The sequence below is a fragment of the Lepidothrix coronata genome, unplaced genomic scaffold (genome assembly GCF_001604755.1).
Source record: "Lepidothrix coronata isolate B3197 unplaced genomic scaffold, Lepidothrix_coronata-1.0 Scaffold214, whole genome shotgun sequence".
In the NCBI taxonomy this organism is placed as follows: Eukaryota; Metazoa; Chordata; class Aves; order Passeriformes; family Pipridae; genus Lepidothrix; species Lepidothrix coronata.
Window position 1 is genome coordinate 805,184 of NW_016690394.1, and position 26,001 is coordinate 831,184.

Genomic DNA, 26,001 nt, shown 5'->3' on the forward strand with positions numbered 1-26,001 from the left:
GTCATAATCCTCATCCCGACGGAGGGAAAACAGCGGCAGAACCATCGGCTGCTTCCAGCAGGTCCCTCCTAAATTCACCCAAGAAGTGGTTTAAGTTCTGCCAGAGGTTTGGAATCTTTTTTTCCCGAGTTTCCACACCCATATCCAATCCATCAGCGTTGCTTTAGGGCTCTAACAAGCCATGCCGGGGACAATAATTTACTTTTTTACTCCCAAATGGCACATCCGGGCTGGTTTTTGCTCAGCTTTGCTTTTGGCTCTGCCTGGAGACAAGATCTCTAATCCCAGGTGAGGTTTTCCATAATCCCCCGTGCTCAGGGGCACCATCCAGATGTTGCATCTCCCTGATGTCAACACAGGGCGGATCCGTGCTAGGAGGATCCATCTCCTCCGTGTCAGGGTGGGAAACTGAGCCTGCTGATGGAAAGGGGGGGTTTGGGAATTTGCTGGTGGGGGGAAGAAACCCATTTCCAATCCTTTTCAGCCCGGGATTATGATCCAACCTCTCTTTCTCCTGCCACACTAAATCTGCATTAACCCCCATGTGCCTGGAGGGGCTCAGCAGATCCCCCCTGGTCCCCATCCCTCCCGGGATGCTGCTGGATTAAAACAGGGAAAAAGCAGAGGAGGGGGAATTGTAGCTTTCCCCCAGCCTGGAGAGGCTGCTGAGCTTGTAGGACACCTGGATATCCCAGCTCAGAGCACTATCCCATGTTGTGTCCAGGTGTGGAGGAGGCACCAGGCTCTGTCAGAGGGATTTTGGGGAATGCTGCCCCGCTCCGGAGGCCAGAATTGGATTGGGCGGCTGGGGATTACTCCTGCTCTGCAAAAGTGGGATTGTAAGAAAATTCCTGCTGTGGTGAGCTTGGGATCTGTTGGAGAAAGACGAGAATCCATGGAAATAGCTATGTGCCATGGCTGTGCTTGGAGAGCGACCCATGGTAGGAGAGCGGGTAAAGCAACAATGGGATAAAAGAAGAGAAAATTGGGATTTTTGGAACAGTTCTCAAGGTTAATTGGGATCTGCAAGGAGGTAGAAAAAGGAGAAGGGAATTCTCACTGGGGAGTTCTCAGCAGGGGTGGCACATGGGAGGGATTCAACGCTCCACAGTTGAGGCTGGGGAGTGGCAGCATTTTTGGGTGGAAAACTGTAAGGAAAATCCAACTGATGTGGAGGAAACCCCCAGGAGAGTGAGAAATCCTACAGGAACCAGGTCTGCTTAGCTGGAAAATTTGGGATGAGAGGAGAGGGATGTGCTGGCAGAGCTGGTGCACGGGGGGAGTGGGGGGTGGCACCTCCCACCTTTTGTGCCTCACTTGGCCAAACCCCCTTGGCTTTAGGTCATGGAAGGGGAACAAAATTGGGGCACAACTGGTTGGGAGGGCTCTGCCCTAAACGGCTGCTGGGGGAGGTTCCCATTGGCAGCCTGTGCCGCAGGCAATCAGCCCTCATTTGCATATATGCAGAGATGCAAATGAAGAGCACGGTCTCCACTTAGAAACCCCGCTGACCCCGACTCATCCCGGGCTCTGCTTTGGCTCCAGCAGCTGCTCTGCCAGCTGGGAAGAGGTGCCAGCAAAGCCATTGCTCCAAACCAGTGATGCCACAGGGTTTCTGAGGGAATTTGGCTCTGCTGGACTCTCTTTCCCACCTCTCCGGGGAGGAGACGTCGTTGAGGGCTCTGAAAACACCGAAAACGATCGAACTCCAACAAAAATGTTGGCAAATTCCTTAAATAACTTGGAAATGGGGTTAAACAAACAAGACAAACGAGCAAGGCAGTGATGACAAACATCCTCCTCTTCCCCAAACCCAGGCTCGGTGACCCGTCACTGGTGGCAGCCACCAATTCTGGCAGCTGTGAAGCCCCGTCAGGTGCGTCGGCGGCGCGTTGAACATTATGTTTTAATGGCAACATCAGTAGGGCGAAGATGGGGGAATAAAATATTACCTCCCCCCCTGCCAGCATCGTTAGAAGATGGAGTTGCACATCCTAATGCTGAGTTGGGGGGAGAGAAATTATAAATAAAACTTTACTGCGCTCCAGTAAATGCTGCTAAACATCCTCCCTGCCTGCAGGACGGTGGGAGATAAATGTTCCAGCTCTAATTTATGGCTGTGGCTTCCCAGCCTGTGCAGGGGGGGTCTGGTGGCAGCTAATAAAATTCAATATATCACCAAGACTTATCAATGCAGTGAGCACAGCCCCGCTGATAATCGGGGTGGAGTGGGAGATCCATCTTCCTCTCGCTCCCGGCTCTTCCAGGGGCCTCATTTAAGGAGTTGGAGGGCTGGGTGGGTGGTTCCCAAATGACTCTTGGTCCTGGTTGGGTCTCTGGTCCTTCTTCATGTGTTTTCCCTGAAATAAATCCCATTCTAGGGGTCAGTCTTCAGCCTTGGGGGGGTTGAAATATTACCTGACTGCTCTTTTCCCGGGTTGATGCAATGAGTTTTGGGACTGGGTGGGTGGTTCGCACCTGGTTTCTGTCCCTGGTTGGCTCTCTGGTCCTTCTTCCTGTGTTTGCACTGAGATAAATCCCATTTTAGGAGTCAGTCTGCAGCACTGAGGGGTTGAAATATTACCCAAATGGAAGCTACTTCCCATCCATCCCAGCAAGGCACCTCCAAAATCCTGCTGCTCCCAGTTCTCCCGTGGCTGTTGCTTCCCTCCAGACCTCCTTTCTCTTGCATCCACCCCCAAACCATCCCTTCCCTCGTGTCTCTCGTTTTGCAGTTGCCGAGTTTGGGTTCCCAGCAGCTCTTAGGGGGGGCAGGATGTGACCCTGGGCTTCCCCATGTCAGGATTTACACCCCCAACGTGGTGTCGCCGAGTTACTCTCAGGGAAATCCAAAAATAGGGAAAACTCCCTGATTTTTGGGTTGAGGGACCTGTTGAGCCTCCAAATGACGACTCCAAGGTCACCCCAGGTGTTTGCCACAGCACAGTGGCTTCCTCCAGCCCAACGCTCGGGCTGTTTCACCTCAGAACATCCATCTTTTTACGGGAACGAGCAGTTTCCCGGGATCTGGGGCCGGAGCTGTAGTACAAGCACTGACTCGACGCTGGGAGCGAGAGAGGCCGAGGCAGGAACGGGCTCCTCATCCTGTGCTCCGGTGAGCTGGAACAGCCTCCGCGCAGGGAGAGCGATGAAGACACTCCAGAGGGTTTGTTTCGGTCCCTGCCCGAGCCACGGGGCTGCTGCGGGTGGATCATTCCCACGTGGAACTGTTTGTCGGGAGACACGCTCTGAAGGCAGCGGTGAGCTCGGGAAAAGTGGTGTTTGCACAGGATTTATGGGCCGGCGCTCAGTGATGGAGAGAGCTGGTGCTCGGGGAGTTGGGAGCAGGAAACCGGAGAGGGGAAGGTAAAAATGTGGGAAGGAACAGATGGAGCAGAGGCAGGAGATGGGTGTTGGAGAGAGGGGAGGACACTGCAGCATCCTGAGGCTCCCACTGGTCTCTGTGGGGAGCAGGGAGAGCACCCAGGGAATGGCTGGAGCTGTGTCAGGGCAGGGTCAGGTGGGATCCCAGGCAAAGGTTCTTCCCCCAGAGGGTGGTTGGCACTGACCAGGCTCCCCAGGGCAGTGGGCACAGCCCCAAGGCTGCCAGAGCTCCAGGAGGGTTTGGATGATCCTCTGGGGCACAGGGGGTGACTCTGGGGATGGTCCCATGCAGGGCTGAGGGTTGGACTGGATGATCCTTGTGGGTCCCTTCCAGCTCAGCACATTCTGGGATTCTGTGACCCAAATCCTGATATTTACACACCCAAAGTGGCCCAAACTGTCCCTTTTTGTGTCTGAGGGCATTTATCATGCCAAGGCTGTGCTGATGTGGATGAAAACCCCACTGAGCCACAGCATTTGAACGTGTTTCAGCCCAGCATGACCCATTTTGAGCTCTCTCTTTGTTTCTCTGCTGCCTTCGGTGTTGCTGCCCCGTTCCCTGGCTGAGCTCTCGGTGCTGGGAAGAACCAACCTCAGCCCTGAGGGACATAAAAATGACTGTGGTGCTCATAATGAGGAGAAAACTCCTCTGAAAATTGATTTTTCCTTAAGATCTATGGACACGACCCTTTGGGAAGCCCTTCTGTGGTTGCTCGGCGTTGAAGACGCTCTCCATGCACACAAGTGACCTTGGGCTCGACACCAAATGGGGCGTCAGTTCTTTTCCTTTTTGAATGGGATATTTGTCCTGGGAGGAATCCAGGATTTCAGGGAAGAAGGAAAGTGTGGGCCGTGTTCAGAAGTCCCATCTCAGGCGGGTTTTGGCAGCAGCTCTAGGAGCTGGGTTTGGTTTTCTGGGTTACACATTAGAGAGGTCACAGAGTCATGGGATGGTTGGGAAGGGATGTCAAAGACCATCTCCTTCCACCTCCTGCCATGGGCAGGGACACCTCCCACTAGAGCAGGCTCAGAACCACATCCAGCCTGGCCTGGGACACTTCCAGGGATGGGGCAGCCTTGGCTTCCCTGGGAAAAAACCCCACCTTTGGATGGTGATAAAATGTGATGTACCAGTCCTGACCCATTTGGAGGTGACGTGTGAACTGACCCCCCCCGGGGGCCTGGCTGTCCCCAGCACCCTAATGGAGTGCTCTGCTCACTTAATCTTCATTTAAAAGGGGTGAAAGGCCAACCCGGCCCCGCTCAATCAGATGCATTGATCCAGGTTATTGATTTACATTCCAAAGAGCTAACGAGACACGAGATCCATCCACAGGATCTGGCAGGTTCAGGGCCCCCGTTGCATCCGATTAGGTGGAGAAAAACAGGCCCGAGCATGTTCTGCCCCCTCCCTGTACATCCCACACGTCCTCCCCCCAGCTCTGCCATCGCGCAGGATTTAGGGGCTGCTTCGGTCCAGCAGCTCCCCCATAAAGGATGATTAGAATCCAGCTGCAAATTGTTTCCTCCCACTTATGCAAATGAATGAGGTAAGAGGCATCTAATTAAATGTTTGTACTTTAATACGCCACGGTGTGAAGGAAGATGAATTTTAATTACGGGCTCTTAATTGTTTGGTCGGCCTGTTAATATCCTATTTACACAGTATTAATACAATTTGCTCTCTGCCAGCAGGGCTCTTCCTCACGGTGGGGGATGACCAATTTCATGGGTTTATTTTATGAAATAAACCCATTTTGCCAAAGCCAACGCGATTTTTGGGAGGGCAGTGGTGAGTTTGGGGATGTTTAGCCCTGCTGATGCTCAGCTTTTGGGTTTTTCTGGAGGAAAAACTCAATATTCAAGGAAAACTCAAGCAGTTCATGGATTTATAAACTCCCATAGGATCCTCCAACCCATTTTTTCCCCTCCCAAAAGGACCATCTCCTTTGGAAGCGCGATGCCGAGCCCACGTGTCACATCCCATTCCACTTCGGTTGTTAGACCTGTGTTAAAACGCTTATTCCTCTGTTTAAATAAAAAATAAACCACCCTGTACAGCAGCTTTCGAGGAGAAGCTCAAGATTCAGCAAAATTTGGCCACTCTGGACGGGGCCAGATGCGACTCCTTCACCGGTTCTCGTCTCTCGGAGCCCTCCCGGGTTAACGAGGAGAGGCAGCAACGTATTATAATTGTAAATGGTCCTGGAATGTCATAAATAAAGCATCAGCCGAGCTTGGGAGGGAGAGGGAAGGTATTTGCTGCGCTCCCAGGAACGGGAGCAACTGCTGGTGTTTAATCTTTAATGAACAAGATGTTGCAAAGTGCCGCCAGTCAGAGCGTGTTTGGGTAACGCTGCTCAGCCCGCGCGGGGGGGTGACAGCCCCGACCCTGCCGTGCCACCGCTCGCCCCTCGTGCCAACCGTCATTCCTCGGTCGGGAATGCGGAGCAGGGTCGCTCCCAGCCTTTCGCGGGTGTTCCCCGCCCTTTCTATCCCATCTGGCGCTTCTGCAAGTGGCGAAACGTGTCCTCCTCTCCTCAAATCCTGGGAAAGGATGAAGATCAGCCCTATGCCGATTGAGAGATCCTAGTCCCTGCTTTCCCATTCCCTCCCTGTATCCGCCTCCCGCGCCGGCCCTGGTCGGTGTGAATTATGGATAAGCCCCGCTAATCACCGGCTGATTAAAATGATGAGCTGTTAATATTCCCTCGCCTGTCGCCTCCGCCGAGGGGGCGCGGCGGCACCTGAAGGCTGGCGGGGACGGGGAGGGGCTGGATGGGGCAGCTGCGTCCCCTCCTCTGGCTCCATCCCGAGGCACCGCCCCATGGAAATGCTCCAAAGGCCATCCCGGAATACAGCGATGGGGACAGGAGGAACCTTGGGGTCGTATCCCAGAGGGGTGAAGTCCATCAGCAGCCGTGGCTGCCCCATCCCTGGAAGTGTCTAAGGCCAGGTTGGATGGGGCTTGGAGCAACCTGGGCTGGTGGAAGGTGTCCCTGCCCATGGCAGGAGGTGGCACTGGATGGGCTTTAAGGTCCCTTCCAACCCAAACCATCCCATGATTCTATGATCAGTTTGAAGTCAGCTTTTTGGAAAGCGCTGGGAGATGAGAAATAGCTTTCGGGGAAGGACTGGGAGGTGAGAAATAGGTTTTCTGGGAAGCGCTGGGAGGGCAGAAATCAGGGAACGGAAGCACCGATTGATAATAACAAACAAATCTTCAATTTTGATGAATGTTAGAGGATTTCAAGGGCATGGGAAGATGGGGAGGGGTTGTTTTGTGGTGCTGGGATGGACTGAAAGGTTCCATCATCCTGAGGCCTTCCGGGGCACCCAGGGGGTGCTGCGTGGGCTGGGCTTGGGGGCACCCAGCACCCCCCACCCCCTCCTCAGCAGGACAGGGACCTCAGGGGAGTTCAGCCACGGGTGCTCCATCCCTCGAGATTCCCATGGGGTGCCTGGCTGCTGCTGTGTGCCAAAATCTCTGATGGGAGGCTGACACTGGGCAGAAGTGGGGCTGGAAGCATCCGGCCTCATCCTCCCCTTCCCGGCCGGAGTGAAACCTGCCTCTTCCCTCGGAGCTATTTTGTAATTGAAAGCACTGAGCATGTTACAATGTGCTCCTTTTATTAATGTGTCACTCCTGATTTAAAAGGACATTTCATTTATCTCTCCCTTCCCCCTCTCCCCCCCTCTCTTTTTTTTTTATCCCCCTTAAACTGGATGTCGCAAGAATTCCCACAGCTCCCGAGCAAAAATACTCTTTTCTCCCCAGGGATGCGATCTAATCAGAGGGATGAATTTCCATAGGTCTGAATCTAATCAGAGGGTGGCCTGGCACAGCTTTCACTATAAAATATGTCTTATTTAAAAGAGCAAAGGGGAAGGAGAGGAGCCTCGGGGTTCAGAGCTGCCTTTGGGATGCTGATAACGCGAAGGATGACGGAGAATTTGGGACGGGCTCCTCCTTTGGAGCAAATCTGGTGCTCAGCCCTTTTTAAATAGTTCTTAAAATTCAGCAAGACCTGTCACTGCTGGTTTCTTCTCCCCAGTAAATCCAAAGAAAGGGCCCAAAGTGTGGATTTTGAGGAGCGGTGACACTTGGCAGTTGTGTGCTGTCGGGAAGCAAAGGGAAGGGGAGGATGAGGGATGAGATTTGTGCATCAGCCACAGCAAAACAGCAGGTTCTGGACGGCTCCATCTGGATTCCTGCTTTATTTTCCAGTGCCTGACTTTGTTTTCCCTGCTTTTCGCACTCCCCTCCACATATCCTTAGCATTTTGGGGGCTGGTTCCTGGGGGGATCGTGCATCTGTTTCTCTCTGCTCTCCCTCCCACTCTTGCCTCCTTCGTTTCCGTGTCTTCTGAGGTTATTTTGCTCTGAATTTGAGCAGTAATGCTCTTTGAGCATTTGGATTTTCACCTTCCCTCCCCCTCCAGGCACAGCTGGGGCTCCACCATCAGCCCTCTGTGGGATCCCCATCCCCTGGTACCGGCACAATAAATCACAGAGCTCCAGAGCTTTGTCCTTTCCACTCAGGATCTCCTCAGGAGAAGTGCAGGAGCATCCTGTGGTTACACTCTCATATTTTTAAGGACCAAATGTCCAAATTTAAGGACCAGCCAGGCCTGGATTACCAGGAGTAGAGGCAGAAGCTGCTGCCATTGGCATCTCAAAGTGGTTTTGCAGCACCTGGAGGGAGCAGGGCTGGCGGGAAGCCCATTTTGGGTATTTTTAACCATTCAGAAGTTGCAGGTTGGAAATGTGTTTGCAGGGGATTTCCTTGGATAAATGCTTGGGCTGATGCATTTGGGTGAGTGGCTGGGGCCACCCCAAGCTTGATTAGTTTTGACTTAAAAAAGCCACCAACCCTCAGAAGACATTCTAAGCACCCCTCAAACCCTTGACTGGGCTGGGACTGGGGATGCTTCCCCTTCCCATTGCAGGGCACGGGAATGCAAGGCAGCACCACGGGAAGAGGGCTGGAAAACCATCTGGAGATGCTGCACTTAGGAGCCAAGAACTCCTGTGTTTCAATATCTCCTGGGCACGAGGGAAAACTCGATCTTAGCTCCGGCTTTGTCACCGTCGGTTCTGCCGCCGGCTTTGTGTAATCGCGCTGATCCGCACCGGGGGCAGAAGGGGATGGAATCCCGCCCGAGGCTCCAGCGCTGCCTCATGGAGAGCCTGAGCTCTTCCACACGCGGGGAGGCTCCGTCCCCGGCACGAATCCACCCCCCATTTCCTTCGGGCACATGCCACCGAGCTGCCAAACGTTCGCTCATCCCCCTCCCTTCCCTTCGTGCCTGTTGCTCCTCTCGCTCCTGGAAATGTCAAAAGTGAAGCGAGGGGAAGCGGGGCAGTCGCTGCGAGACCTCGACTGACCTTCCTCGCATCCTTCCTCCTCCTCCTCCTGCCTCTCCCATCACTGCCTCTTTCTATCTGCAAAGCCCCGAATTCGAGGGGACCTCGTGCTGCGTTGGCAATCGCAAGGAATTAATCCCTGCTTTAGCAAGCTAAAATAAACCCTGTCCAGGCGAAGGGAGAGGCTGGAAAGATGCTGGCCCTGGATGAACAGGGATGCTGGCGAGGATTTGGGTCACTCTTAGCAAGGAGGTTGGGATTCCAGGCTGAAACATTAAACTCCATCTTCCTGTGCATCGATTCAGGGCTGCAAAGAGCCCTTGATTTACCCCTCATGGCTGCACCTGCTGCGCAGTGCTCCAAAACCCCTCCAAAAACATACAGAAATCCACTTTTTATCTAAATTTCCTCTCTTCCAGTTGACTGCAGCAGCAAGGCTGCTGCTGTAACCCCCCAAAAAGCAGCACAAAAAGGGTTTCTTCAGCCTAAGAGCCCCGTGTTCAGTATGCCAGGCCACGCTGCCGTGCTGGTGCAGCAGGCACGTGGGAGTGGAGCGTGTTCTCCCGCAGGTCGTGGCTGGGATTTATAGCAAAAACAGCGACAAGTTGTTTTACAAGTGATGCTGAGCCTGGAAACACTGGCTGGGGGACACAGACAATCACCTTCACCTCCTCCAGGGCATCTCCTTCCAAGGAGTCTCTGGTTCTGCAGCCCTGCTTCTAAAACTGCTCCTGTTTCCCAGTCTTCTTCTGTCAGGTTTTTCCACCCAGTGCAAGCAATAACTAAAACCCCTGGATATTGGTAGGGGGTGAGGGGTTCTTTTGGGGTGTCCTGGTTGCTGATGGGGTTAAACGGGGTGTGATCAGGGTGAGGATGCTGAAGAAAGGCTTGGCTCTGCCGGGCTCTCAATCTGTCATCCCCAACAGCCAGAGGAAAGAGAGGAAAATAAAATAGGAGTGCAATTGCCTGCCCTCCTGACCCTGGTTGCTCTGTGCTCCTGCAATAGTTTTGCAGCAAATCGAGGGGAAAGAGGGAGAAAAGTGCCAGACGGAGCCGCCCGTGCTCTCATTTTCCAAGGACGGATCCGGCATCCAACCGGGGGGGCCGCGGGGAAGGAGCAGGCTCCTGGCCAAGGCCGGGCTGTAAAAACACAGGTTGGACTTTGTGCATGCTCTGATTAATCTGCTGGATCCATTCCCATAAGGAATGAGTAATTTAGAGATTTTAAAGCAAGCCTAGGGCAGGGGAACCTGGTCTGGAATGGGGGGAGAACCAACGTGGGGCAGAGGATGGTGAAGGCCAAGTCAAAGCCAATAAATTCACAGGAAGGATGGGCTGCAGTCTGCAGGGTGGGAGGGGGTTTGGTGGGATTTTCCTAAATTCAGGAAGGGTTTTCTTCAATTTAGACTTTTTTTCTGCATTGGGAGCAGCCAAAATTCTCCACTGGGAGGGGCGAAGTACCACCCAGGTGGGCTGGTCCAGGCATCCTCCCTCCCTCCGTGGGTTTGCTCCCCGTGGCCATTAACCAGTGAAACCATCCAGGGACAGCGTTTTAACCCCTGCTCCAAACTTCCCCAGAGCTCAGCTCTCCTTTCCTCCCTCTCTCCTCCCTCTCCCAGCCTACCTGACCGTGAGCATCGAGCCGCTGCCGCCCGTGGTGGTGGGAGACGCCGTGACCCTGAAATGCAACTTCAAGACGGACGGGAAGATGCGGGAGATCGTCTGGTACCGGGTGAGTGGCACCGGAGCCTCTGCCCTACCCCTGGGGACGGGAGCAGGAGGACACCAGGCTGCTCTGCTCCTGTGGAACAGAAGGTCAAGGCCGGATGGTGGAGGGAAAGGCAGAGCTCTGGCTGATGGGAATCGATTCCGGGAAGGAGCCAGGCAGGCTGGCCTTTCAAAACCTGGGGGGGAGAGATATCAAATGGCTTTGTGATCACCCTGAGAGCTCCAGGAGGCGTTTTCCAGGCGTTTCGTTATGTTTTCCAGGTGGATTTGGGGTTGTCAGGCTCGGTTTGGTGCTGGGGGTTGTACTGAGGGTTGGAGCTGGTCAGGATTTGGGGTCGAGGTCGGCCCTGCTCTGCAAAGAGGATTTTCGTGTTGGGTGTGAAATGATGCAAAAAAGAGAGGGGAAATTTGGCAAAATTGGGGGTGTCAGGAGCTCGGGGAGCAGTGCTGGGCTCGTCATGTTGGGCTCTCACAAAACCTTTCCCTGTCCCCAGAATATTTGCAGATTTGGGCTGTTGATCTGGAGGGAAACAAGACTTAGAGCCTCTGGTTTCTTCTGGGGAGGAGGGATTTGGGGCTGTGGCTTTCCCCCCTTCCAGCTTCACTCCCATCTGCACCAAACCCTGATCCAACCTCAAATGTAACAATCCAGAGCAACATTTTTGGCTTTCTCCAGGAAATTTCAGCATAAGCTGCCAAACACAAATAAAACCCCTGCGGTGGTTTGATCAGAGCAAACCTGAAGTTTTCCAGGATGGAAACAGAGCTCTTTGCTCATGGAGGAAGCAAAGAAAGGGCAAATGGTGCCGGTGGCATCGCATGGAGTAACTGCCTTTCACCTGGGAACGTTTTTTCTTGGATTTACCCTCATGTTTCTGCTCCCTGAACAAGGAGCATCTCTGTCTTAAAGCTCCTCTTCACATCCAGGCAGGTTTATAAATAGGAGAAGGTGCTCTCTGGACTGAAATATATTCACTTGCTGGAGTGTGATGTGTGCACAGGAATATTCCATCAAACCCTGGATGCTTTTTGCTATAAATAAATGTGTGTAGACATGTATAACATTTAGGGGTACACCTAAACAGGGTACAGGGGATTCAAGCAGACAAATTTAACAATCTAACCCAAACCCTGCCCCAGCCCCTGAATTGCAAGGTAGAATTGGCTTTGTCTCCCCGGTGCTTTGGGGAGGAGGTTTTTTCTGCTGGCTCTGCCATCTCCACCAGTTTTTTCCTTCCCTTTTCCACTCAGTAATATTGGATTAACCCACTTTCCGGGAGCTGGGGCTGGATTTGCATAATCCCCCCTGTGAGGAGGGATGCTGGAGCCCTCAGCGAGAGGATGATGCACTGGGGTGGCCGAGCAAATTATGCTCCGAGAAACCACGGAGAGAATGGAGAGGGAAAAAATAACCCAGCTTTTATTTTTATCACTACAAATCCCCCTCTCTTCCAGCTTTTTTACCCCCCTCCCCCATTCCCTTTTTCTCCTTTCCCGGGGAGGTTCCTGCGTTTGAAAGTTGGGTTTTTCATGGAGCATCTCAGGATTTGCCAAATTCCTTCCCGATTTTAATCTTTTTTTCCCACATTTTGTACCACTCCTGGACTGTTGCAGCTGCCCAGACCCCCTGTGTCCGCTCCCTTGGGCGAGGGGTTGGGTGAGCCGGGCTGGACCTGCTGGGGCTGCACAGTTGTGTTTATACCACTTGGAAATCCTGGGGACGCGGCCCCAGAGCAGTGGAAGGGGGATGTGGGGCCTCCAGGGGCTCCTCCGTCCCTTGGTTTGCTGGACAGGGAGCAGAGTGAGCTCCTTGGGTTTAAGGACACGGAGCTGCCCCAGGGGCGACGGCGAGTGTGGAGGGTAAAGGGGGAGAGTGGAGAAGCAAAGTCAATGGAAGCGGTTTGGGGGGACGGGGGGGGGGGCATATCCCATGGGATGGATCCATAACCTATGGAGTGCATCCATAACCCATGGGATGGATCCATAACCCAGAGGATGCATCCATAACCCATGGAGTGCATCCATAACCCATGGGATGGATCCATAACCATGGGATGGATCCATAACCAATGGGATGGATCCATAGCCCATGGAGTGCATCCATAACCCGTGGGACGGATCCGTAACCAACCGGATGGATCTATAACCCATGGAGTGCATCCATAGCCACGGGATGGATCCATAACCCATGGTGTGGGTGTATAACCCAGGGGATGGATCCATAACCCATCAGTGGATCCATAACCCATGGGATGCATCCATACCCCCCTGGGTGGGTGCAGAACCCCCCAGGGTGGGCACACCAAGGCCCGGGAGGGGCAGTTTACCACGGGCAACCCCCCCCCAAGAAGCACCAAACTGCAAACCAACTCCTCCAGACCCCCTTTCCATCAGTTCCCCGGAAGTCCATGGCTGAGGGCTGGGCAGGGCCGGCAGCCAGGGAAACCTTTTCCTGAGGTCAGAAACTCCTCAGCGGGACCCACAAACCCACGGCAGAGCCAAGGAGAGCTGGGCAGAGCAAAAGGGCTTTTGGTAGCCTGAACAGGAACCCGCACCTCCGCAGAGGTGTTAATTAATATCCAAACCCTCAACACCATCACAGCACCTCCGGAAGATGCGATGTGCCCGAGAACGTGTGCGAACACGGGGCTGCAGCTCCTGCACATCAGGCAAGTGCCCAAAAACCCTTCGCGGGAGGCGAGGGCGGTGCCGGCCGCGCAAACGAGCTCGTAATGAGGCCGCGGGGCCCCGGAGCTGCCGAGCTGCTGGTTGGAGTCTCGGAGGTCACACTCGAGACCTGATTAGTATGGTCACTGCCACGCCGTGCGGGGCCGGGGAGGGACAGGAGGACTCTTTGCAGCAGTGCAGAGCTCTGAAAAAAAAAATAATACATAAGCAGGAGAGGGAGGGGAAATCCTGTGAGTCCCCGCCGCGGCTCTGCGCAGACATCTGGCAGGGCAGGGAGCGGAGCCGGCGGCAGCCGGGCTGTGCTCACAGCCGGGGCTCGGGGAGCCTGGGAATTCCAGGGAATGCGGAGCCGGCAGCAGCCGGTCTGTGCTCACAGCCGGGGGTTCGGGGAGCCCGGGAACTGCAGGGAACGCAGGGTTTGGTGTCAGACGAGGACCAGGAGCGGTCCCCGGCGGGGCGCGGGGCTCCCACCGGCTCGGGGGGTGTGACAGGGACAGCGGGCATGGAGGGGACCCCGCGGGGCCGGGGGCAGACACTCTGCCTCCGTTATTTAGAGTTTGGTGCTCAGTTTAATTAGCAAGAAGGAAAGTAACTGGGCGCGGGAGCTGGCGGTGCTGTCCGCGGTGCTGTCCGCGGTACCCGGCACGGGCGCTGCTCCCTGGAGCACCCGGGCTGCACTTGCTTCTGGTGGTATCCGCGGTGTCCGGGTGTTCCCGGTGTACCTGTGCTGTACGGACGTTGCTCATTGTAGTATCCATGGTGTACAGGCACTGCTCTCCAGAGCACCCCTGGTGTGTGGGCACTGCTCCATGGAGTAGCCATGGTGTGTGGGCACTGCTCCATGGAGTAGCCATGGTGTGGGAGCATTTCCACAGCACTCATGGGGTACATGCCGTGCTCTCTGTGGCACCCATGATGCACAGGCATTACTCCTTGGAGTACCTATAGTGTAAGGTCACTGCTCTCTGTAGTATCCCTGGTGAAAATCACTGCTCTCTGTAGTATCCCTGGTGTAAATCACTGCTCTCTGTAGTATCCCTGGTGTAAGGTCACTGCTCTCTGTAGCCCGCCCTCGGTCCACAGGGATTACAAATCCTTTACTCCGTCCGAGATCTCCAGGCCGGTCCCTGCCTGGCAAAGCCCGCGGAGGCTCCAAGTCTCACCCCGGCCGGTGGCTCCCAGCGCATCCCGAGGTCGGTGACACCGCTCGTAGCCGCCTGATCGACGGTGACAAAGCCCGTCCCCGCGGGGGCCTCCCCTGCCAGTGCCCATTAGGAGAAGGGAGACATTCCAACCTGGCCGGCGCCTCCCGCGGGGCTCGAGCGGGAGTTGTTGCTGGTGACAGTGATAAAGTCCCCGCTGGCAGCAGCAGCGGCTCCAGGGGAGGGGGCACACGGGGTGCAGGGGCCAACTGAAGGGCACACGATGTGCTGAGGCTGTTCCAAACCCTTCCTGTGCCGTTCGGTGCTGCTGGGAAAACCCAGAGCCTCGGCAAATTCGGGAATGCTCGGGAAGAGGCACCGGGACGCTGCTTTTCACCCCTCGCTCCTGGAAAACATCTCCCTGAAATTCGCGTCCCCCTCCAGATTGTCCAGTGGTTGTGCCTCTGATTTCCACACTTGCTTCCCGTTGGGAGAAAATTCAAGTTTTATGGATGTGGAGAAATTCCCTAAAAGCTGAGCAAAGCTGCTGATGGAGAGATTTTGGGGCCTGCAGCTGCAAGAGGTCTGACTCGTGCCATTCATCTCGCCCGGCTGGGTTGTCTCCGTGCCTCGAGATGATAATTTAAGTGTCAGGATGGGGAACTCCTTTAATTTCTCATGTTCAGGCAGGGAGAGAAGGTCACGAGCAGCAGCAGTTTATTGAGCTCTCTATTACCAGGGCATCGTTCCTGCTCTGGGAAGGCTGGGATGTGCCTCCCAAAATTGAACAATCCACTTGTCATAATCATTTGGTCATTCCTGTGGTTTAGGGATGTTGGAGAAGGGGGTACCAGCCTAAGTGATGCCTTTGAGGGGATGGAGAAGGGTCATGGTGTGCATTTTGGGGTCAAACCACCTGGGTTTGGGCAAGTAAATCAAATAATCTGGGGGTTTGGATGGTGAATTTGAAGCTGGTGGCTCTGGGCAAGGTGGTCCAGCAAGCTCGGGATGGGAGGGTGGATTCCAGCCAGCTGAGCTAAATGTGGATTCTCAAGGGAATGGGCAAGGGAGTCAGAAAAAAGCTAAAAAAGGAGTTTTGCAGCAGTATGAGTTTCTCCCAGTGCTGTGACAAGGACTTGGACACTGCAGACCCCGGTGCTGCTCCCCCTGAACAACCCGGGCATTGCAGTCACCCCTCGCAGCCCCTCCAGGGGATTTTCCCTCTTTCCATGGCAAGTGCTTGTCCATTTGCTTGGAGAGGGGGTGTCAATGCAGCCCCCAGGACACCGAGCCTGGACCAGAGCCCGGTGATGTCATTTCACAACCCACTTTGCCCTCCAAAATCGCTCCCCCCATCCGCCCCGATCCTGCATCCATCGCCTGCCGATGCCGATTGAACCCACTGGGCATCCCAGCGAGAGGCTCTGGGGATATTAATGGGGCCGCTGTATTTTGGGGGCAGCGAACGGCCGGGTCACCAGCGAGGTGAGGGCGGCAGGAGGGAGCTGCCTCTGCGACAGCAGGAAGGAGCAGGAGGTTAATGCCTCCCTGTGCTGTGGCAGTCGCCGGGTTTTTGTCAGGAATAAGATTTTTCTTGGGATTTATAAATAATGCAGGAGGCAGCCTCGGGCTGTCTGAGCTCGGCTCCGGTGCTTTAAATGTGCATTTCCTCTCCTCGTGCCCCTTTTCCTCACACTCCTTGATGTGGAGATGTAATCTGGGGCAGTCGCCATCCGATGCTGCCCAATTATCATCCTTTCTTGTTCCCAGCGGGAAGCATCGGGCTTGGCTTGGCCGCTCCCACTCCCCTGGGGGTTTAGCAGCAACTTTATATGGAGCTCCTCTCCAAAAAAAATGACCCCAGGGCACAGATAAAAGGCTGAAAGTAGGTCTAATCCCCGGAGAGAGACTATTTTCCGTGTGCCTTTTCCTGGGAGTTTATTAACTGCCTGTAATCCCCCCGCGACCGGGCTCCGCATCTTCCCTTGCTGTGCATCCTCAGGGAATGCCGGGGGTCCCCGGGAGGGGGTTGAGCAGTGCCGCGAACGACCTCCAGCTGCATTTCCCACTCCTGTCCTTGGACGGAGCTCGGTGGTTTGTCCACATCTGTCCAGACGTGCCGGGGAACTCCTGTGACTGATCCGGGGGTGTCACATCCACCTCCCCCCATTCCCAGAGCTTCCTTCCCGACAACTTCGTTGCATCCCTAAAATAACCCCTAAAAATCCTTGGAGATGATACACAAAGAACCTCTCCATCCAGGAGCGGCTCCTTAAACTCACCCCGGGGTGTAAATACGAGTCAGGGGAAATCAGACGTGTCCTTGAAAACTTCCCCTGGTTCCCAAGGCCGGAGATTTACAGCTCTGATAATTCCTCCCGCACTTCTTTATCCCACGCCCGTGTGTTTTCTTTGCAATAAAAGCCTCAGCCTGGGCGAATAAATCTGAAGAGATGGTTTTAGTGACAGATTTTTTTCTTCTTTTTTACCATTAAAAAAGGTGGAAAAGAGGAAATCTGGAATCAAAGTGTTTTGCCCAAGCGAGAGAGATGCGTTGGGTGGGGTCAGTGGGGTCTTGTCCCCAGGAGATGCTGGGTTTGGGGGGTTGAACCCCAAAATCTTCTGCACCTGGTTTGCTTTAAAACATGACTATTTTAACCCTCTGAGGGACTGAGCTGGGCTGTTTTAGCCCCAAAATGCACATCTCCTCCTACATTGCTTTCCTCTGCCTTTTCCTTCTTAATTTTCTGCTAAAATTCCTCCTCAGAAGAAGGGCAGATAAATCTGAAGGCACTGGGGACACAGGGGAGGAATGAGTCCTCCCCAGACCTAAAAAGAGCCTTTTTCCACTTAAAAATCCCAACCCCAGTGAGCAGCTGGACACAGGAGTCGGTGATGCCATAACTGGGTGGAAACATGTGGATTTTGCTTTTAATGATAAATAAAAAATATTTAATGTTATTAATCAATAAAAGTATTGAGGGCACCCTCGGGAAGTTCCCGGCCAACCCCAATCCAGGGATGTGGATGTGCCGGAGGGCAGGAGCTCTGCAGAGGGGTCGGGACAGGCTGGATCCAGGGACAAGGGGGAGCGTCAACAGGGCCAAGTGCCGGGTCCTGAACCTGGGTCAGGACAAACCCCTGGAACGCTCCAGGCTGGAAAGCCGGGAAAGCCCTGGGGGTGCCGGTGGCAGCGCTGGACACGACCCGGGTGTGCCCGGGGGGGCGAGAGGCCGATGGCCCCGGGCTGGGCCCGACCCAGGGGGGCACAGGAACAGGGCAGGGCCCGTCCCTGTGCTGGGCACGGCCGGGGCACCTCCAGCCCCGGGGGCACCGCTGGGACCCTCCGGACAAGGAGGACCCGGAGGGGCTGGAGCGTGTGCAGGGAAGGGAACGGAGCTGGGAAGGGGCTGGAGCAGCAGGAGCAGCTGAGGGAGCTGGGGGGGCTCAGCCTGGAGAAAAGGAGGCTCAGGGGGGACCTTCTGGCTCTGCAACTCCCTGACAGGAGGGAGTTGGGGGGGGGTCGGGCTCTGCTCCCAGGGAACAAGGGACAGGAGGAGAGGGAACGGCCTCCAGCTGTGCCAGGGAGGGTCAGGTTGGACATCAGGAGGAATTTCTCCATGAAAAGGGTGGTCAGGCACTGGAAGGGGCTGCTCAGGGAGGTTTGGAGTCCCCAGCCCTGGAGGTGTCCAAGGAAGGCCTGACCGTGGCACTGAGTGCTCTGGGCTGGGGACAAGGTGGGCATCGGGCACAGGGCAGGGGGATCCATGGGCTGGGAGGGCTTTTCCAACCCAAATGATTCTGGGATTCTCTCTATAAAAATGAAAACAATTCTATTATAAATATTAAAATGCATTTAGTAAACATTTTAAAATAAATACATTTGTGGTATTTATCATAATTATATTTAAATGTAAATAAAAATATTAAAATATTAAGAATAAAAACCTTACAAATATTAAAAAGTGATCACAAAGCTGCTTGGAATTACCAAAATTGACCCATGGGCATCTCATAAATGGGGTTGATTGTTTTATGCAGGTAACTGATGGTGGCACCATCAAGCAGAAGATCTTCACCTTCGATGCCATGTTCTCCACTAACTTCTCCCAGATGGAGAATTATCGGAAGAGGGAGGACCTGGTTTACCAGTCCACCGTGCGGTGAGTCCCTCATGTCTATTTTAATGCCTATTTTTAGGAATTTTTCCCCATTTTGGGGCAGTTGAGATAATTATGGCAACAGCCACGGTGTGTCTCCGTGGTGGAAATGGGCAAAGAAATACAAGGCTTGGGAAAATTGGGAAAAAAAGAGTCTGTGTTTATATATAAACCAGGCACAGAAGCTTCTCTTTGCTTTTATTCCAAGTGTGAAATCACTTGCAGGAGTGTCAGTTTTATTACTAATTACACACTTGCTTTATTGCCAGTGTTATAAAAACAAAACTGGAGCTTGGAAAAAAGGTCAGGGGAGGTTTAATTCAAGGTAAAGAACCCAGGATGAAGTATTTATCCTTCCCCGTTTATTTTTCCCCCTTGTTTCCTTTTTAAATTAGATTTTTCTAATCGGATTTCAAAGCTCGTTTTTTCCCAGCGTGGGGTAATAAAAATTCCATGTGTGGTGGGGAAAATAGTAATTTCCTCAAGTGAGGTGATGGTTTGCACCTGCAAATGTCCGTGGAAGGGTTGGAAAAGGGCTTGGCACAGCTCATCCCATCAGATGAACGGGTGTGAAGTGGGAAATCCTTTCTAATTCTTTGGAATTCGATTTTTTGGGGGGAGTTTTTCACTGTTTTTTCTACTACACTCGGAGTTATTTTTCATTATAAGCCAGTGTGTGAGACAGCTGTGGGAATTAATGTGGATTTAGAGTGGAGAAAGGGCAGGAAAACAGGGTTGGAAATACTGTGGGGTTGCTCAGGAGATGCTCAGAGGATGCTCAGGTTGCTTAAGGGTTGCTCAGGAGGATCCTCAGGCCCCACTCAGGGGAGGCCGAGGAGAAGTTCAGGATGCTCAGGTGCTGCTCAGGAGGGTCAGGAGTTCCTCAGGGGATGCTCAGCTGAGGAGCAGCAAGGTCAGGAGATGCTCTGAGGTTGCTCAGGGTTTGCTCAGAGGATGCTCTGGAGAAGCTCAGGAAGGTCAGGAGAGGCTCAGGATTCTCAGGGGTTGCTCAGAAGTGTCAGGAATTGGTCAGATGTTGCTCAGAGGATGCTCAAGGTCAGGAGAAGTGCAGGATCCTCAGAGCTTGCACAGAGGATGCTCAGGAGAGTCAGAGGGTGCTCGGGATGCTCATGAGGATGTTCAGGAGGGTCAGGATGCTCAGGGGTTGCACAGAGGACACTCAGGAGGGTCAGAGGGTGCTCAGGACATTCTCAGGGGATGAGCAGAGGCTGCTCCGTGGGTGCTGCTCTCCCTCATTTTGTCTCCCCATGTCCCCGCAGCTCCGCTCAGCCACTCGCTCACATGTTGTACAAATTCCTGACACGACTAATTACTGTTTGGAGAACGTTTTGGCAGCTCCACGGAGGGATTACACATTCCCTGACTCTGCTGCCGTGGTTCCTGCCGTAAAGCCGGCGGGTTCGCTCAGCGCCGGGTTTGGCCGTCGCTCTCCTCCAGCCGGGAGCGCCAGGAAAACTGGGGAATTAAACCGGATTAAAACGTTCCCCGTGCACAGCAAGGGATCACGAGCACCCCTGGAGCGAGGGATGGGGAATAAAACATTCCCTGTGCACGTAGCAAGCCGGAGCATCCCTTGAGCGAGGGACAAGGACGGGCCCCGCTCACCCGGTCACGGCGCATCGCACCCACCCGGCGCCGAAAAGCAGCTGCTTTTTTTGGCTCCAAACCCTCCGTTTTTCTCCCTTTCACTGAGTATTGTAGAACTAATAGAATTTGTGAGCAGAAAATTTCACCGCCCTAGGACCAGGCACTTAAAAGGCTCGGTAATCGTCGGCACGGCGCCGGCAAATTGTCCGTGGAGCCGGGGATGTTGGCGCTGAAATCTTTTCATGGAGTTGCCTTTTGTTTCAGAGGAAAACAGCAACTTGCCTGGGGAGAAGGAGATATTTCTCAGAGGGTATGAAAAGAGCTTGTTTTCCAAATCATTGGCTTTTTTTTGCGGGGGGGAAGGGGGCCCTGCCTTGTTTTGGGGCTCTACTGAAGAAGAGGAGCAATATCAGGAAGGGTTTGGTGGCAGGTCAATCGTTTCCTTGCTGTATCCACTCATTCCCTGTCATTCTGTATTTTCACCAATTTATTAATTATTTTCCGGGGGATCTTTGTCACGGCACGGTCACGTCGGAGCTGTCCCACGGAGCGTTATCCCGGGTGGCACAGCCCTTATCTGCACAGCACAGAGGGCTGGCGGAGCTGCCTCTTTTCATCCCGGCTTTGAACGCCGCCCGCTCAGATGTGAAGAGCAAAGCCAGGAGATATCCAATATCCAATCCTGCAGTTTGGGGTTTTTTTCCCTTCCTCTGATTAAAATCCCACCCTCGTCGCAGCAGACGTTCTTCATGAATATCTATATAATTTTCTTTCCTTCTTTCCAGCGTGCTTAGAGGACGCAGAGGACACGCCAGGCAGCGTTTTGCCTTTGCAGGGCTGGTGATTTCCTCTCTGCTGTCCCCAGGAACATCAGACTGATCCAGTTAGGGCTGTTTTACACCCAAATCCAAAGGGCTCCTTCACGGGGAGGAACACCCACTAGTCTGGAGCTGGTCCCCAGCTTGGTGGGGCCCAAACCTGCTCCTCGTGCTGCTGATGGAGGGGGTGGGTGGGTGATTTCCCGCTCCGAACACGGATAATTAGAGTCTGGAACAGATGGTGGAGGCTCAGTTGAAAGCGTCGTGACCGTTAAAAGGAGCTGCCAAGTGACTGTTCACTTCAACGGGGGCTTGTTTGTGCTAGCGGGGGCTCGGGTGTGAGGAGGAGGTGTGGGAAGGCAGCCAAGGGCTGATGGGAAGGAGCTGGGAAAGCAGTGCCAGATTTGCCCCTGGATGGGGAAGCCCCGTGAGGTGCCCACCAAGTGGGATCCTTCAACTGGGAGTGGCTTGCTGGGTGCTCCAGGTGGGAATTGCTCCCACCCTTGACACCGTGGCGGGATCCTGTCGGGTGGTGAGGTGGGATGATGCTGCCAGTGAGGAGGGATGGTGACATCGACTGGAAAAGGGGGAATGCTGCCAGCTGGCGGGGTGGGATCCTGCTAGCTGGTGAGGTGGGATACTGGTCACCAGTAAGGTGGGATGCTGGTCACTGGGAAGGCAGGACAACATTCCCAGCCACTGAGGTGGAATGCTGCTTGCTGGGAAGGCAGGATGATGTTCCTGCGCGGGGAGGTGGGATGGTGCTTCTGGCCAGCAAGGTGGGATGGTGCAGACAGCAGGGTGGGATGTGCCAGCTGGGGGTGTGGGGTGATGCTGCCGACTGGCAAGGTCAGAAGCTGCCAGCTGGTGAGGCAGGATGGTGCTGCCAGATGGCAAAGCGGGATCCTGCCAACCAGAAAGGTGGCAGCCAGTGAGGTGGGATGATGGTCCCAACTGGCACAGAGGGATCCTGCCAATTTGGCGAGGTGGGATGCTGAGGACCAGCAGGGTGAGATGCAGCTGTCCAGTGAGGTGGGAAGATGCTGCCCACTGGGGAGGCGGGAAGATGCTGCCAGTCAGCAAAGTGGCTCCTTTGCAGCCAGCAGAGCATTTCCACCTCCAGTAGCAGCGATCCTTTCCACAGCTCCTCCTCTCCTGTTTTTCCCAGATCCACAGAAAGTCTCTAGATAAAAGATTGATCGATGGGTGCTCTGGGTTTGCTCTGAGTTTGGGCTTTTGATGCTTTTATTTGCCCGCTTTACTGTGGTGGGGTGGCCTGGAAGGTGTGGGGCTGAGCTGGTTCCGTCGGCATTCCACAGGCATTCCACAGGCGTTCGATGACCGCGGTCACGGGTTTCTGCTCCCGGCAGTGCCTTTCCCTCCTTTCCCTTTCCCTCCCATCCACGTCTCCTTTCAATAATGCAATTACTTCCCCTCGGAGGAGCTGTCAGGGCCAGTAAACTCCAGCTGCTAAACTGCATTACAGGGCTCCCTCCCGCAGCCTGGGCACTTCCTAATAGTTTATTGATCCCCATCGCCGGGGAGGAGCAGCCCCGTCCGAGGCCTGGATATCCAGGTGCTGACCGCTCCATCCCCGGGAAAACCAGGCCAGGGTGGAGGGTGAGTGCTGTGTGTCCTCCTCAGCCTGCCCGAGGTTCGCATCTCAGACAACGGGCCCTACGAGTGTCACGTGGGGATCTACGACCGAGCCACGCGGGAGAAGGTGGTCCTGGCCTCCGGGAACGTGTTCCTCAACGTCATGGGTGAGAGGGGAAACACTGCGGGGCCTCAGGGCCAAGGGACAGCAGGGATTGGGCTCCTTTTCCCATCCTCAGGGCTGGGGAGGGGGATGGGGATGAGGGTGAGGATGAGAACAGGAATGGGGATGAGCAACGGGACGGGATGGGGAAAGGGATGAGGGCGCACATGGGGATGAGAATGGGTATGAAGATGGGGATGGGAAGGAAGATGGGGAGTGGCATGAACACAGGGACGAGGACGGGAATGGGCACAGGGATTAGAACGGGGATGGGCATGGGGAGAGGGAGGAGGATGCACATGGGGATGAGGAGAGGGATGAAGATACAGGTTTGGGGATGGGGATGAGGAGAGGGTGGGGAGAGGGAGGAGGATGCCCATGGGGATGAGGATGTGTTGGAAGATGGGGATGGGCCAAGGATGGGGAGGGGAAGGAGGATGGGGAATGGGATGAATGTGGGGAGGAGGATGGCCATGGGAATGGGCACAGGGATTAGAATGAGGATGGGGATGAGGGGGAGGGTGGGGAGAGGGACGAGGATGCCCATGGGGATGAGGATGGGTATGAAGTTGGGGATGGGACACATTGGGGTGAGGATGGGACAAAGATGGAGACAGTGATGAGGATAGGGAACGGGATGCAGATGGAGGTGGATATGGGAGTGAGGATGAATATGAGAAATGGGACAGGGGTGAGGATGGAGGTGGGGATGGGACAGAGAGGGAGATGAGGATGAGGACAGGGATGTAGGTAGATGAGTGGGTGCTGAGGACACCGTGCCAACACCCCGCTCTGCTCCCGGCAGCCCCCCCAACGTCCATCTCAGTGCTCGCCGCCGACACGCCCGCGCCGTTCAGCCGCTACCAGGCCCAGAACTTCACCCTGGTGTGTGTGGTGTCCGGAGGGAAACCTGCCCCCCTGGTGAGCTGAGCCCCCTGGGGGGGGCTAACCCTCCTGGGGATACCTGAAATCATCATAAACCCAGGAATACCTAAAATATATCCTATATACGTGCTGCTTTTATAGGGCAAATGTAACATAAGGGCTATTTCCTAAGGCTGCTGCTCCCCAAATCTCACTCTGGGAAGGGGCTCCCTCCAAAGCCACCTGAGGGGATGCCGGCAATGTCCCCATCAGGATCACCACCCTTTTGTCCCCACACAGGTGTACTTCAAGCGGGATGGGGAGCCCATCGAGGCCACCCCTCTGCCGGAGCCACCGGCCGGCGCCGGGAGCTGGGCCCCCCGCAACCTCCTGCACCGCGACCTGGACGACACCAAGGTGCCCAAATCGCTGGCGGCCGAGGGCGAGCCGGGGGTCGGGCGAGCCTTGGGCACGGTGGAGCCGCCGCAGGGTCTGGCGGCCGAGCGGGACGCGGTGACGGAGCCCATCCCCGAGACGGTGGTGAGCCGTGAGTTCCCGCGCTGGGTGCACGTGGCTGAGCCCATCTACTACTTCCGGCACACGCACGCGCCCGTCAGCGACGGCACCGTGGAGGCCAGAGCCACCCTCACCTGGACCCTGAACCCCCAGATCGACAACGAGGCCCTGTTCAGCTGCGAGGTGAAGCACCCAGCGCTCTCCATGCCCATGCAGTCCGAGGTAACCCTCGGTAAGTGGCCAGGCTGGGGGGGTTTCTTGGCTTTTTGACACTTTTTTTTTTTGCAAATGTTTAATTTTTTTTTTTTGCTTTTATTCTTTTTTCTTTTTTTCTTTTTTTCTTTTTTCTTCTTTTTCCTTTTTTCTTCTTTTTTTTTCTTTTTTCTTCGTTTTTCCCTTTTTTGTTTTGTTTGGGTTTTCTTGCCTTTTTTTTTTTCCTTTCTGTTGTACTTTTGCTCTTCTCTCGGGGGTCTTGAGGTGCCTGTGAGCCAAAGAGAGGTGCCACATAGGGCTGCAAGATGATAGGATAGGAGATGGTGATGCCAGGGCTCCACAAAACAAGGGATGAGGGGAGGGAGTTTTGGAGGGGTCCAACAAGGGCTCCACAAAAGAAGGGATGAGGGGAGGGGGCTTTGGGGGCATCCAACAGGCAGGAGAAGGGGTTTGCTGTGTATTGAGGGCCTCCCATCCGAGGGTTTGTTGGGTTGACACAGGGTTGAGGTTGGGAGGGGACATAGGATCAGGATCGGGGGAAAAAGGGGCTGGTTTGGGGGAGTCAAGGCTGTTCTGGATGTTGGGATGAGCAGGAAGGAGGTGTTAGAGCTGGGGGGGAAGGGCTGTGTTGGGGACCTGGTGCTTGGTGGAGGGGAGTTGGTGTCACCCCTTAGTGTTACCTCTGGGATGTAACTGTGGGAAGGGAAGGGATGGGATGGAGGAGCCCCTCTGGGGATGGGGGACACAGCCCTTCACCCCAGAGTGGTGTCACCTCCATCCACCTCTACCCAGTTCCAGAAGATCCAAGGACACGTCATGGTTCTTGTTGGCCATCACCATACAACTCATCCCAGGGGGAATTTAGGGGGGGCCCAGTTGGCTCCTGCACAGAGGCATCCTGTGGGGCTGGTGAGGCCCCAGCTGTGACTGGGTGATGGGATTGAAGCCAGGGAATCCCTGCTGGCTCCCCAAATTCCCAGGGCCACAGAAGAGCAGCAGCTGCTCAGGTGATCATGGGAGCTGGTGAACAGGTCGGTGGAGCTCCCTCCCAGTCTCTCACCCCGGCTGGGGCTTCCCCAGCTCCTCCTGGCTCCCTGTCAGAAGAGTCTGAGCTCTCCACTGGGGTTTCCCAGCTTCAGGGAAGCCTTCTGGGCAGGCTGCTCCAGCCTCCCTCCCCTCGAGCCAGGTGGAGGAGCCCGGGCTTTGCTCCTGGCCAAGTGGAGCACTCACTTGGCTGCCGCGGCCTCTCCTGGAGAGCTTTGCCTGGCTGGCACCGGCTGCAGCCAGCACAGACCTCCCAGCGCTGGGGCTGCGTCTCCTCAGCTCATCAAACACCTCAATTAGCGTGAGGTTGTCGGCAGTGGGGAGGTCGGGGGAGGTTGGCGCTCAACAAGGGGGGCAGCAGCTCCCTTGCCAAGACAGGGCCCTGTGTTCCCTGTTCCCGCATCCAACCAGCCAAAAAACAATCTCCATCCTGCATTTTCACACCCTCTGCAGCTCATCAGGCTGAGGTGTCCCCTCGCTGGGGCTCCCATGAGGCCAAGACCTCACAGTTTGCTGCTCTTCCCCAGGACTGCAATACCTGTATTGGCAAAGCTCACCCCACACTGCCCCCCCAAAGCCACAGCCTTCCTCAGCCCTAAGGTTCCCCCAGCCTCTGCACCTCACTGGGTGCTCAGCCAGCACCAGCCACACCCGTTTTTGGGCACCATCGTAGCACCATCCCCTGTTAACCCCGCTTATATATTCATAGT

At 54.9% G+C, this 26,001-nt stretch overlaps 1 protein-coding gene across 2 annotated transcripts in view; it reads left to right on the forward strand.

The window, feature by feature from the left end:
- IGSF21 (immunoglobin superfamily member 21) overlaps window positions 1–26,001 on the forward strand; it is a 40,665-nt gene that overhangs the window by 11,595 nt on the left and 3,069 nt on the right. For both annotated transcript variants that reach the window (XM_017833365.1, XM_017833366.1), the window contains exons 2-6: window positions 10,371–10,483; window positions 18,351–18,472; window positions 22,540–22,658; window positions 23,460–23,575; window positions 23,819–24,266. In XM_017833365.1, the coding sequence (XP_017688854.1) occupies window positions 10,371–10,483; window positions 18,351–18,472; window positions 22,540–22,658; window positions 23,460–23,575; window positions 23,819–24,266 (918 nt within the window). The remainder of the gene's footprint in view (window positions 1–10,370; window positions 10,484–18,350; window positions 18,473–22,539; window positions 22,659–23,459; window positions 23,576–23,818; window positions 24,267–26,001) is intronic.